A 14599-nucleotide genomic window follows, 5' to 3' on the forward strand; every position below is an offset into this window, starting at 1 on the left:
TGCGGCGGGAGGAGGTTTATTGGGGGGGGGCCGCAGGGCGGGGGTCACAGTGCGAGGTCAGAGACCACCAGAGGTTTTTGGGAGGGCTCTGGGGGGGGCTCAGGGTGCCCCCCCCGGCACCCAGAGGCACTGGGGGCGGGTGCAGTGCAGCTCCAGCTCTCGCACGGCGCCGGGGGGGGGGTCCTGCCCCGGAGCCCTCAGGAGCCCCCCCGGGACCCCCCACACGCGGGGGACGCTCACGGCCGAGGCCCAGTCCTGGGAGGGGGGGAGGCAGTGCCGGGTGAGGGGGGGACAGACCCCCACGGCCGGGGGCACCCCCATCGCTGGGCACCCCCCCGGTGCCGCAGGGACCCCCAGCAGCGGGGTTTGCTGCCCACTGCAGCCCCCTCACCCCCCGTCCCCACTCACCGGGTCTCCCCTGCAGAACCACAGCCCATCCGGGTGCTGTCGGGCCAGTCTGGCCCCGGACTCCCGGGACCCCCAGGACCCCCGTGGCAGCACTGCCAGGGCCCCCCCGGGCAGCCCCGCAGCCACCAGGACCTGGGGACACAGGGGAGGGGCTGTCACCGGAGGGGACGGGGGCCTGGGGGGCTCGGGGGGGGAAAGGGGACGGGGTGGGGAGCCCAAGGGAGCCAGGGAGGGTCACAAGGGGGGTCCTGGGGGGCTCCTGGGGAGGTCCGGGGAGCTCTGGGGGGGTCCACGGGGGGTTTCTGGGGGAAGAAGAGGAAATCCCAGAAGGGGCATGGGGGGGTTCCTGTGGGGACACCCAGAAAGGGTCGGGGGGGCTGATGGAGGGTCTTGAGGGGTTCTGGAATGATGCAAGGGGCACGTAGGGGTCCCGGGGGGACACGTAGGGGGGCACAGGGAGCACATGGGGGGTCCTGGGGGGGCACATGGGGGGTCCCCACGTGAGGGGCTGTAAGGGCCACACAGGGGGGCTGCAGGGTGGGCACATGGGGGGGGCTGCAGGGTGGGCACACGGGCGGGCCTGGGGGGGTCCCAACGGGGAGGGAACGGGGCGGGTTCTGGGTGTTCCCGGGGTGCCCGGGGGGGTCACGGGGGGGGTCCATCCGGGGGTCCCCACCTGGCGCAGGCGCAGAGCGGCCCTGGCACCGCGGGGCGGGGCCACCACCACGACGCTGTTGCCGAGCGCCAGCGCGGGGAGGAGGAGCTCCAGCAACCAGGGGCAGTGCCAGGACCAGACCACGCCCACCACGCCCAGCGGCCTCCTCATCACCAGGGCCCGACCCCCGGGCACCTCCTGGGGGGTCAGAGGGCGTGTTGGTCACGCCCTCTGTGAGACCACACCCCTGTCACATTTAGCCCCACCCCCTGCAGTACCAAGCTCCACCTACTACTGTGTGATCCTGCCCACAGCTGCCTGGCCCCGCCCCCCATTGCCCCTCAGCCACTCCTGCCCACTTGAATCCTCAGGCTCCGCCCTCCCACACGGCCCCGCCCCTCCAGGCCCCTCCCACCCAGCCCACCTGGCCCCTCCCACTTCCCACAGAGGCCCCACCCATCCATACGGCCCCACCCACCACCCGCACGGGCCCCGCCCATTCACATGGCCCCACCCGCACAAGCCCCACCCATCCACACAGATCCACCTTCCACCCACACAGGCCCCACCCATCCATATGGCCCCACCCACCACCAGCGCAGGCCCCGCCCACCTGCACGGCCCCGCCCACCTGCACGGCCCCGCCCATCCGCTCCGCGTGCGCCGCCCAGCGCAGCAGCGCCCCCTGCAGGTGCCCGTCGTCGTCACTGTCGTCGCCGTCGCCGTCACCTCCGGGGGTCCCGCCCGTCCCCCCCAGCGCCGCCGCCGCCCCCCGCAGCACCCGGGCCCGCGACAGCCCCGGCAGCCGCCCCCACCTGTGGGGGGGGGCACAAAAACACAGAAGGGGGGGGTTGGGGTCCGAAATCCCCCTCCCCAAAACCCCCCCACGCCACCCCCTGTGACTCACCCCGAGGCGGCAGCGCGGGCGGCCGCCACGGCCCCGGCGAGCTCGGCGTCCTTGGGGTCCGGCGCGGCCTCCTCCGGGCTGGGGCTGGGGCAGACGGGGGGGCTCAGAGGGGCAGGGGGCATTGCTGAGGCTGGGGGGGCATTGCTGGGGCTGGGGGGGCATTGCTGGGGCTGGGGGGGCTCAGAGGGGCAGGGGGCATTGCTGGGGCTGGGGGGGCATTGCTGAGGCTGGGGGGGCATTGCTGGGGCTGGGGGGGCCCTCAGGAAGGGCAGGAGGTACCTGAAGGGCTCTTCCAGCTCGGGGGGCTCTTCCCAAGGGGAGCGTCCGAACTCCCGTAGTGCCTGGAGTTGGGAGGGGCCTCAACCCGTCTGTAAGGGTACAAGACCCCGCCAGCCCCAGGGAACCACCCCAAAACCTGTCTGGGGCTCCCCCCAGCCCCTTTCAGCTCCCCCCAGCTCCTCCACTGACCCCAAAACTGCTCAGGATGCCCCCAGGAAACCCCAAGCCCCGCCACGTCCTCTCCACCCCCCCCCAGCCCCTCCATGGCCCCTCTGACCCCACTTGGGACTCCCTCCCATCCAGGTACCCCCAAACTCCTCCCAGGGGACCCCAACATCCAAGAACCCCCCAACAGACACCATATCCCCCTCCCTCACGGCCCCCCCACATCCCCCCTCACCTCAGCTCCCTCCTCACCAGCCCCTCAGGGTGGGGGGCTGTAAAAGGCAGTGGGACTTCCTTAGTGGGACCAGAGCCCTCCACAGCCCCCTTTTGAGCCCCCCCAACCCCTCTACGCCCCCCAAACCACTCGAGACCCCCCCCACACCTCCTCCAGGGTGGTCTCCCCGTCCCCCGCGGCGCAGCCCCCGCTCGGGTCCAGCAGGTTCAGCTCGTTGAGCCACACGAGCCCCTGGGGCAGCCTGTGGGGGCACAGCTCAGGCATTTGGGGTTGGGGGGTGTCGCGGGGGGGGTCTCGGGGGTCCCACTGACCTCTCGGCCGTGTCCAGGGCCGCGGTGACGTCCTGGGCCCAGACGGCGGCGGCGGCCGTGAGGGGCAGGGCCGAGGCCACGGCCGCGGCCTCGCGGGGGGAGCGCACGGGGAGCAGCACCAGCACCGGCCCCGCGGCCTGGGGGGCACGGGGGGCGCGTCAGGAGACCCCCAAACGGCACCCGAGCCCCTGACCCCCCTCCCTCCCTCCCTCCCCCGGGGCACCCACCGGCTCCCGCAGGCAGCACGAGGTGGGGGCGACCCCCGTGATCAGGGTGGGGGGGTAGAAATGACCCCCCGGCGGCGGCGGCAGCGGCTGGAAAACCTGGGGGGGGGACACACACACACAGGGAACCTGCTGGCCAAAGAACCCCAAACTCCAACCCCCCCAACGGCCAGGAACCCCCAAACTCCATCCCCAGGAGACCCCGAGGGGCAGGAACCCCCAAAGTGTCCCCTGAGAGACCCCCAACACCCAGGAACCCCCAAACCCCACCCCCCGGGCACCCCCATGGCCAAAATCTCCCAAATTCCCCCCCCAGGGGAACCCCAATGTCCGGGAACCCCCCAGGTGACACCACGTCCCCTTCCCTCAACCCCCCCGACCCCTCCTGTCACCCCGATGTCCCCGTGGCCCCCCCTCCTCCTTCATTCTGGGCCCCTCACGTCCCCCCTCTGGGTCTCCCCTCACCTCGATCCCCCCCGAATCCCCCCCAAAATCCCTCCCTCCCCACTCACCTCAGCCCCCTCCTCGCGCGCCGCCTCCACCAGCTCCCGGGGGTGTGGGGCCGTGGGGGGCAGCGGCCCCATGTCGGTGCCGGGGTCCAGGGGGTCTCCGACCCGCAGCCCCCCGAGCCGGGCCCGGAGCCGCCGCTCCAGCGGCGCCAGGACCCCCTCCTGGGCCAGCACCACGCAGCCCCCCCAGGGGAACTGTGGGCGCGGGCAGGGGTCAGGGAGCCCCCCGGGGCGCTCCTGGAAGCCCCCCGGGCCCCCCCGTGAGCCCCCCCGAGACTCACCAGCGCCGGGGGGGTCCCCGCGGCCCCCGCGATGGCGGCGGCGGCGCCATCCAGGTCGGCCGAGTCCAGCACCACCACGACGACGCGGCCCCCCCGGGCCCACCCCAACCGCGGCCCCCGGCACGGGGACCCCCAGACCAGGCCCTGCACCTGCTCCTGGGGGAGGACACACGCGTGGGGATGTGGGGGGCACGAGGACCCCCCCCCAGCCTCGCTCGGGACCCCCCGCTCCCCAGCCCGGTACCTGTGGGGCGCCGAGGAAGGTGACGGCGCTGACGGTGGCGATGGCCGGGTGGGCGCGGAGGGCGCGGCACAGCTCGGGGAGGGGGCCCGTGACCACGTTGAGGACCCCGGGGGGCAGAGCCCCCCCCTCCCCACTCAGCTCCCCCAGGTACAGCAGCGGGGGGGCCGCCTCGGGGGGGCACAGCACCAGCACCGTGTTCCCTGCAGAGACCCCCCGGAACACCTGGGACCCCTGCATGGACCCCTGGGACCCCCAAAACACTCGGGACCCCCACACGGACCCCTGGGACCCCCAAAACAGCCGAGACCTCCACACAGACTCCTGGGATCCCCAAAACACTCGGGACCTCTACATGGACTCCTGGGATCCCCATATGGGCTCCTGGGACCCCCAAAACACCCGGGACCCCTGCACAGATCCTTGGGACCCCCAAAGCACCTGGGACCCCCACATGGACCCCTGGGACCCCCAAAACACCCAGGACCCCCACACGGACAACCCGGGACCTCCAAAATACCTGGGACCCCCACACGGACCCCTGGGACCCCCAAAACACCCGGGACCTCTACATGGACTCCTAGGATCTCCACACAGACCCCTGAGACCTCCAAAACACTTGGGACCCCTGCACAGATCCCTGGGTCCCCCCTTGTCCCCGGAGTCTCCCCCATGTCCCCAGAGTCCCCCCTTGCCCCCAGGACCCCCCCATGTCCCCAGAGTCCCCCCTTGCCCCCAGGGCCCCCCCATGTCCCCAGAGCCCCCCCTGGCCCCCCCGTGCCCCCCAACTCACCCATGGCCAGGACGGGCCCCAGTTTCCAGAGCAGGGCCGGCACCGAGCAGGGCCCGGCCACGACCACGGCCACCACCCCTGGGACAGCACGGGGGGGGGGTCAGGGGGGGTCCAAAGGGGTCAGGGGGCCCCGGGGGGGGTCAGGGGGACACTCACCGAGGGGGGTCCAACCCTCCAGGCCGGGGGGGCCCAGCTGAGCCCCCCCCGCCGCCGCCCGCAGCAGCCGCAGCGCCAGGTCCAGGTCGGCCCCGAGGGTCCGGCGCAGGGGCCGCCCCCCAAAAAGGGACAGCAGCCCCCCCAGGGCCCCCCCGCGGGGCCCCTCCAGGGTCAGTGCCAGCCTGGGGGGGCACGGAGGGGCACGTGGGGGCACCGGGGGGGCTACGGGGGGGGACATTGGGCAGGGAGGGGCGTGGGGGGGACACAGGGGTGGGCACTGGGCACTGGGGGGGGACACGGGAGGGGCACAGGGGGGTTGGGGGGGACACGGGGGGGTCCCCAGGACTCACCTGTGCAGGCTCTGCCCCCGCTGGGGCCCCCCCCGCCGCCCCCACTCCTCGGCCGCCGCCGCCGCCGCCCCCACGGCCGCGGCCACGTCGGAGCCGTCCCCGTCCGGCACCGAGGCCACGGCACGGCCTGGGGGGCACAGGGGGGTGAGCCCTGACCCCTGACCCCTGACCTGTGACTTGGACCCCTGACCTGTGACCTGACCACCTGACTCTGACCTGTGACCCTAACCCCTGAACTGTGACCCTGACCCCTGACCTGTGACCTGGCCACCTGACTCTGGCCTGTGACCCTGGGCCTGACCCCTGAGTCCAACCTGTGACCCCGTGCTGACCCTGACCCCTGACCTGTGACCTCAACCCTTGACCTGTGACCCTGACCCCTGACCTGTGACTTCGATCCCTGAGTCTGAGTTGTGACCCTGACCCCTGACCTGTGATCCTGACCCCTGACCTTGGCCTCCCCCCAACCCCTGACCCCTGACCCCCAATCCTTGACCCCGCCCCGTCCCCTGACCTCTGACTCCTGACCCCCAATCCCCCGCCCTGTCCCTGACCTCTGACCTCCAACTTCTCCCCTACCCCCTCTCCGTCCCCCAGACCCCCCCCTCAGTGCCCCCCCCCAGAGCCCCCCTCAGTGCCCCCCCCCAGAGCCCCCCCTCACCGTCAGTGCCCCCCCGGCTCTCGAGTCTCCTCCGTCCCGGTGGTTTCAGCCACGTCCCCCCCACGAAGTGTCCGAGGCAGCGCCCGTGGGACTCCAGCCACGCCTGGGGGGGGGCCCGGACATCGCTGGGACCCCCGGTCCAAACCGGGGGGGGGGGGATGGACCCTGGTCACGCTCAGGCCCCAAAAACGACCTTTGGCCTCGGGTGGGGCCCCGCACTTTGACCCCCCCACTGACCAGGGACCACCCCCGGCCCCCCCAGTGCCCCCCAGGACCCCTCCCCAGGACCCCTTCCCAGGGCTCGCCCTCCAAACCTCCCGACCCCAAAACCCGCCCCAGCTCCCCCCACTGTCCCCCCCCACAGGGGCACCCCCTCACCCTTCCCGCCCCCAAAGCTCACCAGGACCCCCCCAAGGCCCCCCCAGTGCCCCCCAGGATCCCTCCCCAGGGTCTCCCCTTCAAACCCCCCGACCCCAAAACCCGCCCCCAGCTCCCCCCCACTGCCTCCCCCAGCCCCAGTTGTGACCTGAGGACCCCCCCGTGCCCCCCCCAGCTCCCCAGCCCCCCCCCCCCAAACCCCCTCCCAGCCCTCCAGGACCACCCCAGCTCTCCACGCCCCCCCCACGCCCCCCCACGAGCCCCCCCGGGCCCCCCCAAGGGCCCCCCCTCGGGACTCCCACGCCCCCCCCGAGCTTCCCCAGGCCCCCCCTCACCTCCCCCGCCCGGTCCCCGCCGGGGGTCGGACCCTCCTCCATCGTGTCGAAGATCGCGGCGACCGAGGGGGGTCCCAGCGCCGCCAGCGCCGCCATCGCCGCCGCGGGAGCACAGAGACGGCGCCGGAGGAGCAGAGCGGCCCCCGCGGGGACCATCGAGACGGGGCCGGGGGGGGCAGAGCGGCCCCGCCGGAAGCGGAAGTGGCCGGAGCGGCAGGTACGGGGGAGAGAGGGGTCCTGGGGGGGCTCTGGGGGGTCCCGAGGGGGCATGAAGGGGGTCTGGGGCTCCTGAGGGGTCTCGGGGGGGCACGAGGGGGGTCTGGGGGTCCTGAGGGGTCTCTGGGGGGTCTGGGGGGGCACGAGGGAGGTCTGGGGGTCCTGAGGGGTCTCGGGGGGGTCCGGGGGGGGCACGAGGGGGGTCTGGGGGTCCTGAGAGGTCTCTGGGGGGTCACGAGGGGGGTCTAGGGGTCCTGGGGGGTCTCTGGGGGGTCCCGAGGGGGCACGAGGGAGGTCTGGGGGTCCTGAGGGGTCTCGGGCGGGCACGAGGGGGGTCTGGGGGTCCTGGGGGGTCTCTGGGGGGTCCTGAGGGGGCACGAGGGGGGTCTGGGGGTCTTGAGAGGTCTCGGGGGGTTCTCGCGGGGGCACGAAGGGGGTCTGGGGTCCCTGAGGGGTCTCTGGGGGGTCCCGAGGGGGCACGAGGGGGGTCTGGGGGTCTTGAGAGGTCTCTGGGGGTCTCGGGGGGTTCTCGCGGGGGCACGAAGGGGGTCTGGGGGTCCTGAGGGGTCTCTGGGGTCTCTGGAGGGTCTGGGGGGGCACGAAGGGGGTCTGGGGTCCCTGAGGGGTCTCTGGGGGGCACGAGGGGGGTTCTGAGGGGTCTCTGGGGGTTCTCGCGGGGGTACGAGGGGGCACGAGATGGATCTGGGGGTCCTGAGGGGTCCCGGGGGTCCTGAGGGGTTTCTGGGGACCCTGAGGGGTCTCTGGGGGTCCCGGGGGGTCTCTGGGGGTCCCGGGGGGTCTCTGGGGGTCCTGAGGGGTCTCTGGGGGTCCTGAGGGGTCTCTGGGGTCCTGAGGGGCAGCCCGGGCGCGGCGGGGTCGGGAGTCGCTGTGCTCCCCTCTGGCCCCCCCGTTTCCCCCCCAGCCCATGGACCCCCCCACGGACCCCTCGCTGCTCTCGGCCGAGCTGGGGGCGGAGGAGGAGGAGGAGGAGGAGGGGGCCCTGCGGCGGCTCCTGCTGCAGGTGGGTCCCGGGAGGATGGGGGGGATCCCGGGCGGGGGGTCCCCGCTCCTGACCCCGCTCCTGACCCCCCCGTTCCCCCCCCGCAGGTGACCCCGGCCCATGAGGAGCCCCCGCCCGCCGGCCCCGCCCGCGCTGTCACCCCCCAGCCGGGTGAGGGGCGTGGGGGGGGATTGGGGGGCTCTGGGGGGGGGGGCTTGGGGGTCTCAATGGGGCTTTGGGGGATCTCAAGGGGGGGGGAGGGCTTGGGGGGGCTTTGCGGGCTTCTCAGAGCGGGTTGTTGGGAGGTGGGAGGGCTCAGGGAGGGTTGGAGGGATTCCAGGGGGTTTGGGGGTCTCATTGGGGGGGTTGAGGGGCTCAGGGAGGGTTGGAGGGATTCGGGGGCGTTTGGGGGTCTCATTGGGGGGTTGAGGGGCTCAGGGAGGGTTGGAAGGATTCGAGGGGGTTTGGGGGTCTCATTGGGGGGGTTGAGGGGCTCAGAGAGGGTTCGGGGGGGTCCCAGAGCGGTGCCCTGACCCCCCCCTCCCCTCCCCTTGCCCAGGGCTGTGTGTGAAGACCCGCACGGCGACGGGGGACAAGGTGTTTGTGAACGTTTGTCACTCGGGGGAGGTGCCCCCTCCCCCTGCCCTGTCCCCCCCCGGCCTCCAGCGGCTCCTCCAGGACCCCCCCGGCCCCGACGGCGCCTTCCGGATCCCCATGAGCCTGGGGGAGCCCCACGCCGAGCTGGACCGCGGTGAGAGACCCCCCCCAATCGCCCCCTGAGCCCTCCCAGGCCCCCCAGCTCCTCCCTGAGCACCCCCTGCCCCCCCAGCTCCTCCCTGAACCCCTCCTGGCCCCCCAGTTCCCCTCTGAGCCCCCCCTGCCCCCCCAGCTCCTCCCTGAGCACCCCCTGCCCCCCCTATTCCCATCTGAGCCCCTCTGCCCCCCCAGTTCCTCCCTGAACCCCTCCTGGCCCCCCAGTTCCCCTCTGAACCCCCTCTGCCCCCCCTGTTCCCCTCTGACCCCCCCCACCCCCCCAGTTCCCCTCTGACCCCCCCCACCCCCCCAGTCCCCCTCTGACCCCCTCCTACCCCCCAGTTCCTCCCTGAGCCCCCCCTGCCCCCCCAATTCCTTCCTGAGCCCCCCCTGCCCCCCCAGTTCCCCTCTGAGCCCCCCCTGTCCCCCCAGCTCCTCCCTGACCCCCCTCTGCCCCCCCAGCTCCTCCCTGAACCCCTCCTGTCCCCCCAGTTCCCCTCTGAGCCCCCCCTCTCCCCCCAGTTCCTCCCTGAGCCCCCTCTGCCCCCCCAGTTCCTCCCTGAGCCCCCCCTGACCCCCCAGTTCCCCTCTGAGCCCCCCATGCCCCCCCAATCGCCCCCTGAGCCCTCCCTGCCCCCCCAGTTCCCCTCTGAGCCCCCCCTGAGCCCCCCCTGCCCCCCAGGAGGCCGCGGCTGCACCGCCTACGACGTGGTCGTGAACTCGGGGTTCTTCCGGACCCTCCAGGTGAGGGGACGCTTGGGAGGGGGGTGGGGGGGCTCGAGGGGGAGCTGGGGGCTCGAGGGGGAGCTGGGGGGCTCGAGGGGGAGCTGGGGGCCCTGATTTACCCCCCCCGACCCCCCCAGAGCGACCCCTTGTACCTGGAGTTCTTCCTGACCGTGGCCATGGAGGGGCTGTCGGAGAAGTACGGGGTGGAACTGGAGCTGACTGGTGAGACTGGGGGGGACTGGGGGGCACTGGAGGGGACTGGTGAGACTGGGAGGGGACTGGGGGAGGCACTGGAGGGGACTGGTGAGACTGGGAGGGGGCTGGGGGAGGCATTGGGGTGGACTGGGGGCATTAGGGGGGAACTGGGAGGGTTGGGGTGGGGGATAATGGGGAATTGGGAATGGGGGAAAGAGAGAGGAAGGGGGGGTAGTGAGGGGTCAGAGGGGGACTGGGGGGGGATCAGAGGAGGTTGTGGGGGGATCAGAGTGGGTTATGGGGAGATCAGAGGGGGCTGTGGGGGGATCAGAGGGGGCTGTGGGGAGATCAGAGGGGGCTGTGGGGGGATCAGAGGGGGCTGTGAGGGGATCAGAGGGGGCTGTGGGGGGATCAGAGGGGGCTGTGGGGGGATCAGAGGGGGCTGTGGGGGGATCAGAGGAGGTTGTGGGGGGTCTCCTTCCCCCCCGTGACCCCCTGTGCCCCCCAGGCTGGCGGGTGCTGAAGAACCGCAGGTTCCTGGGCTCCATCTCGGCCCAGAACATCCGGGCCCGGCCCCAGCCCCGCATCCAGGAGCTCCAGGGGTGAGCGGAGACCCCCGGGACCCCCCTGGGGACCCCCCCAGCTGTCATCACCCCTCTCTGACCTGCCTCCTCCCTCAGGTCCCCCCCGGAGCCACTGACACCCCACAGGTGGGACTTTGGGGACCCAGTGGGGACGGGACCCCCCCCCCCAGCGCCCCAGGAGCCCCTGGACCCCCTTGGCCTGACCTCTGTGTGTCCCCCCCCAGCCCCACAGAGCCCCCCCAGTTCGTGGTGGTGGCTGAACCCTCGGCCCAGCACCCGGAGGTGCTGCAGGCGCGAGTCCTCCTGCCCGAAATTGTGAGTGGGGGGCAACGGGGGGGCTGAACGGGGGCGAGGGGGGCACGTGGGGGGTGCTGGGGGGGCACTGGGGTGGGGGGGGCATGGGGGCTAAGGGGGAACAAGGGGGGGAATTCGAGGGGGCTGGGGGGGTTAAGGGGGTACTTGGGGGTGCTGGAGGGGCATTGGGGTGTGGGGGGGCAATGGGGCTAAGGGGGGGGAATTCGAGGGGGCTGGGGGGGTTAAGGGGGCACTTGGGGGATGTGCGGGAGCATGGGGGCTAAGGGGGGACAAGGGGGAGAATTGGAGGGGGCTGGGGGGGTTAAGGGGGCACTTGGGGGGTGCTGGAGGGCACTGGGGGTGTGTGGGGGTCACTGGGGGCTGGGTTTTGGGGGGGGTCCCTGGTCCTGGGGGGGGGTGTTCCCCTGAAGGAGGGGTCGGGTTTTTGGGACCCCGGGGGGGGTGTTTTAGGACGCGGGGAGGGGTCGGGGGTCAGTGGGCGTGTCCCCCTGACCCCGCCCCTTGCCCCGCCTAGGAGGGGGCGGGGTCTCTGTGGCTCGGGCTGAGCGAGGAGCGGCTGGTGCTGTGCCGGCCGCCAGGGGGCGCCGCGCTGCTGGAGCTGGGGCTGCCCCGCCCCGCCGACCCCGCGCGCGGCCGCGCGCGCTTCCACCGCCGCTCCAAGGTAACGGCTGCCATGGCAACGGCCGAGGGGCACGCCCCCTTCCGCCCCGCGTGGGACACGCCCCCTGACCCCTTACCGCCCCCTGCAGGTGCTCACGGTGACGGTGCCGCTCCGGGCCTGAGGGACCCGGAACCCCCCCGGGACCCCCCGGGACCCCCCGGACACCCCTCGGGACACCCCGGGACCCCCAGGACACCCCTCGGGACACCCAGGACACCCAGGACACCCCTCGGGACACCCAGGACACCCCCTGGGACCCCCCAGGACCCCCCAGACACCCCTTGGGACACCCAGGACACCCCTTGGGACCCCCTCAGGACCCCCTAGACACCCCCCGGACACCCCGGACACCCCTTGAGACCCCCAGGACACCCCTCATGACACCCCCAGGACCCCCCCGGGACCCCCCGGACACCCCTCGAGACCCCCGGGACCCCTCAGGGACACCCCGGACAGTCCCCGGGACCCCCCGGACACCCCCCAGGACTCCCTGGATACCCCCAGGACCCCCTGGATACCCCCGGGACCTCCTGGACACCCCCTGGGACCCCCTGGACACCCCTCAGGACCTCCCAGACACCCCTCGGGACCCTCAGGACCCCCTCGGGACCCCCCAGACACCCTCCGGGACCCCCAGGACACCCCTTGGGACCCCCCAGACACCCCCCAGACACCCCCCGGACACCCCTTGAGACCCCCAGGACACCCCTCAGGACCCCCAGGACCCCCCCGGGACCCCCCGGACACCCCTCAGGACCCCCAGGACACCCCCAGGACACCCCTCGGGACCCCCTGGACACCCCTCAGGACCCCCAGGACACCCCCAGGACACCCCTCGGGACCCCCTGGACACTCCTCAGGACCCCCTGGACCCCCCTGTGGGACCCCGTGGTCATTCCCTCCAGGAGCCCCCCCCAGACCCCTCTCTGGGACCCCCTGGACACCCCTCAGGGACACCCTGAGACCCCCCAGGGTCCCCTTGGGCCAGTCCTGGACTCCTCCTGGCACAGCCCGGACACTGCCCCTGGATGGCCCCCAGACCCTTTTTTGTACAAAACCCCCCAATAAAGGGCAAATCGGACCCTGGCGTGCGATTGGCCGAACCCTGAGGCCCCGGACACCCCCCCCTCCCGCGGTGTGGGGGGGCTCAGCCCACGCAGGGGGGGATTGGGGGGATTTAGCTCTGAGCCGGCGGCGGGGGGGGGCCCGGGGGGGCTCCCAGAGCTCCCCGGGAGGAGGAGAAAGGCCCCGGGAGCCCCAGGGAGCGGCCCCGACATCGGGGGCCGTGGGGAGGGGGGACCCCCAGGCGTCCCGGGGAGGGGGGGGACCCAGGTGTCGGGGGGACCCCCAGGTGCTGGGGGGGGGTCAGGGGAGGGGGGGTCAGCGGGGTGTCCGTGGGGTCATGGTGCCCTGAGCTGCCATGCAGTTCAACAAGGAGGAATTCCGGCGCCAGGTGGGGGCCGGGCTGGGCCGCCTGCACAGGTGAGTCCCCGGGGCGTGGGGAGGGGGGTCTCAGGGGGCTGGGGCATGTTTGGGGGTCACAAAGCACCCGGGAGATGGGGGGGGGTTGATTCTGCTCCCTGGCACTGCCCCGGGCCGGGGGGGTCGGGGGGGTTCCTGTCCCCGTGTCCCCGTGTGGGGCACCCCCTCTGTGCCCCCCCGGCCCCTGACCCCCCCCAGTGACACAGGTGTGAGCGGGATGGAGCCCACGGGGGTTTGGGGGGCACAGGGGGGCTCGGGGGGGGCACAGCAGGGCCGGGGGCTCCCACACGCCCGGGCCCGACCCCGCCCGGCCCACGCGTGTCCGCCACACGCGTGTGCGTGTCCATCCCACGCGTGTGCGTGTCCGTGTCCCCGTCCACCCCCGGGGCCCCGGATTTACAGCCCTTAATCTGCTGCTACCGCCGCGGGGGGGGAGCCCGGGGGGGGACACGGGGACGTGGGGGGGGGGCAGCGGGGAAGGACACGGGGACAACCGGGCTGGGGGGGTCTGGGGACATGGGGAGGGGGGGCCGTGAGTCTGGGGGGGGCACAGGGGGCTCTGGGGACATGGGGAGGGGGACCAGGAGGCCCAGGGGGGGCACAGGGGGCTCTGGGGACACGGGGAGGGGGGGCTGTGAGTCTGGGGGGGCACAGGGGGGTCTGGGGACATGGGGAGGGGGGGCTCTGAGTCTGGGGGGGCACAGGGGGGTCTGGGGACATGGGAAGGGGGGGCTGTGAGTCTGGGGGGGGCACAGGGGGCTCTGGGGACATGGGGAGGGGGGGCCGTGAGTCTGGGGGGGGCACAGGGGGCTCTGGGGACATGGGGAGGGGGGGCTCTGAGTCTGGGGGGGCACAGGGGGGTCTGGGGACATGGGGTAGGGGGGCTGTGAGTCTGGGGGGGGCACAGGGGGCTCTGGGGACATGGGGAGGGGGGGCTCTGAGTCTGGGGGGGGCACAGGGGGGTCTGGGGACATGGGGAGGGGGGGCTCTGAGTCTGGGGGGGGCACAGGGGGCTCTGGGGATATGGGGAGGGGGGGCTCTGAGTCTGGGGGGGGTCACAGGGGGCCCTGGGGATGCTCCAGGCCCCGGGGTGACCCCAGCCCCCCCGTGACCCCCCATATCCCCGTCCCCCAGGTTCCTGGAGCGGCGGCAGGACGATGCCGAGGGCCTGGAGCTGAGCTCGGGGGGTGGGTCCGGGGGGGGCACCCCGAGCGTGCCCCGTCCCCCCGTGGTGGACTGCACGTTCTGCGGGCTGCCCCGGCGCTACGGCATCGCCATCCTCTGCGGCATCGGCTTCTGCATCAGCTTCGGCATCCGCTGCAACCTGGGCGTGGCCGTGGTCAGCATGGTCAACGGGGCACCCGGGCAGGTACGGGGTCAGTGGGGTCATGGGGTCAGCATGGTCAACGGGGCACCCGGGCAGGTACGGGGTCAGTGGGGTCATGGGGTCAGCATGGTCAATGGGGTCAGCATGGTCAACGGGGCACCCGGGCAGGTACGGGGGCAGCATGGTCAACGGGACCCCCAGGCAGGTATGGGGTCACCGGGGTCACGGGCAGGTATGGGGTCAGCATGGTCAGTGGGGCACCCGGGCAGGTACGGGGGCAGCTGGGTTATGTGCAGGTATGGGGTCAGCAGGGTCATGGGGTCAGCATGGTCAACGGGGCACCTGGGCAGGTATGGGGGCAGTGGGGTCATGGGGTCAGCATGGTCAATGGGGCACCTGGGCAGGTGTGGGGTCAGCATGGTCAACAGGGCACTCGGGCAGGTATGGGGTCA

At 73.2% G+C, this 14599-nt stretch overlaps 3 protein-coding genes across 4 annotated transcripts in view; 2 read left to right on the forward strand and 1 right to left on the reverse strand.

Annotated features, from left to right (window-relative positions):
- ALDH16A1 (aldehyde dehydrogenase 16 family member A1) lies at positions 1–7084 on the reverse strand. The gene is made up of 17 exons (XM_032677404.1): positions 6889–7084; positions 6176–6278; positions 5515–5641; positions 5165–5346; positions 5009–5086; positions 4219–4418; positions 3975–4130; positions 3697–3888; positions 3188–3283; positions 2961–3097; positions 2797–2890; positions 2250–2311; positions 1971–2054; positions 1695–1878; positions 1085–1261; positions 409–540; positions 1–255 (listed from the first exon to the last, which is right to left on the reverse strand). The coding sequence occupies exons 1-17, from the start codon at positions 7042–7044 to the stop codon at positions 100–102; spliced, it is 2316 nt and encodes a 771-aa protein (XP_032533295.1). The 5' UTR covers positions 7045–7084; the 3' UTR covers positions 1–99.
- On the forward strand, positions 7026–11551 carry PIH1D1 (PIH1 domain containing 1). Of its 2 annotated transcripts, XM_032677407.1 has the most exons (11): positions 7026–7105; positions 8027–8125; positions 8212–8275; positions 8664–8855; positions 9540–9601; positions 9721–9805; positions 10287–10380; positions 10459–10488; positions 10587–10677; positions 11192–11338; positions 11427–11551. In XM_032677407.1, exons 2-11 carry the CDS (start codon positions 8030–8032, stop codon positions 11457–11459), a joined length of 894 nt encoding a protein of 297 aa, XP_032533298.1. In that variant the 5' UTR covers positions 7026–7105; positions 8027–8029; the 3' UTR covers positions 11460–11551. The 2 variants fall into 2 exon arrangements, with proteins under 2 accessions (XP_032533298.1, XP_032533299.1); XM_032677408.1 differs by lacking the exon at positions 7026–7105 and having other exon boundaries at positions 7895–8125; positions 10459–10475; positions 10574–10677.
- A 576-nt stretch (positions 11552–12127) lies between these two features.
- Positions 12128–14599, forward strand: part of SLC17A7 (solute carrier family 17 member 7) — a 3106-nt gene continuing 634 nt past the window's right edge. Inside the window, exons 1-2 of the mRNA XM_032677400.1 lie at positions 12128–12820; positions 13955–14315. Coding sequence (XP_032533291.1) covers positions 12759–12820; positions 13955–14315 — 423 coding nt within the window. The 5' untranslated portion in view covers positions 12128–12758. The remainder of the gene's footprint in view (positions 12821–13954; positions 14316–14599) is intronic.

The sequence above is a fragment of the Chiroxiphia lanceolata genome, unplaced genomic scaffold (assembly GCF_009829145.1).
Source record: "Chiroxiphia lanceolata isolate bChiLan1 unplaced genomic scaffold, bChiLan1.pri scaffold_59_arrow_ctg1, whole genome shotgun sequence".
In the NCBI taxonomy this organism is placed as follows: Eukaryota; Metazoa; Chordata; class Aves; order Passeriformes; family Pipridae; genus Chiroxiphia; species Chiroxiphia lanceolata.

Bases quoted from the DNA above. Each gene is read 5' to 3' on its own strand.
- ALDH16A1 (XM_032677404.1), bottom strand. From the start codon at position 7,044: ATGGTCCCCGCGGGGGCCGCTCTGCTCCTCCGGCGCCGTCTCTGTGCT. The intron at 3,889-3,974 runs GTGAGTCTCGGG...CCGCGCCCACAG, and splicing joins CGGGGACCCCCCCGGCGCTG to TTCCCCTGGGGGGGCTGCGT. The intron at 2,891-2,960 runs GTCAGTGGGACC...GTGCCCCCACAG, and splicing joins GCCCTGGACACGGCCGAGAG to GCTGCCCCAGGGGCTCGTGT.
- PIH1D1 (XM_032677407.1), top strand. From the start codon at position 8,030: ATGGACCCCCCCACGGACCCCTCGCTGCTCTCGGCCGAGCTGGGGGCG. The intron at 9,806-10,286 runs GTGAGACTGGGG...TGTGCCCCCCAG, and splicing joins GGTGGAACTGGAGCTGACTG to GCTGGCGGGTGCTGAAGAAC. The intron at 10,489-10,586 runs GTGGGACTTTGG...GTCCCCCCCCAG, and splicing joins GAGCCACTGACACCCCACAG to CCCCACAGAGCCCCCCCAGT.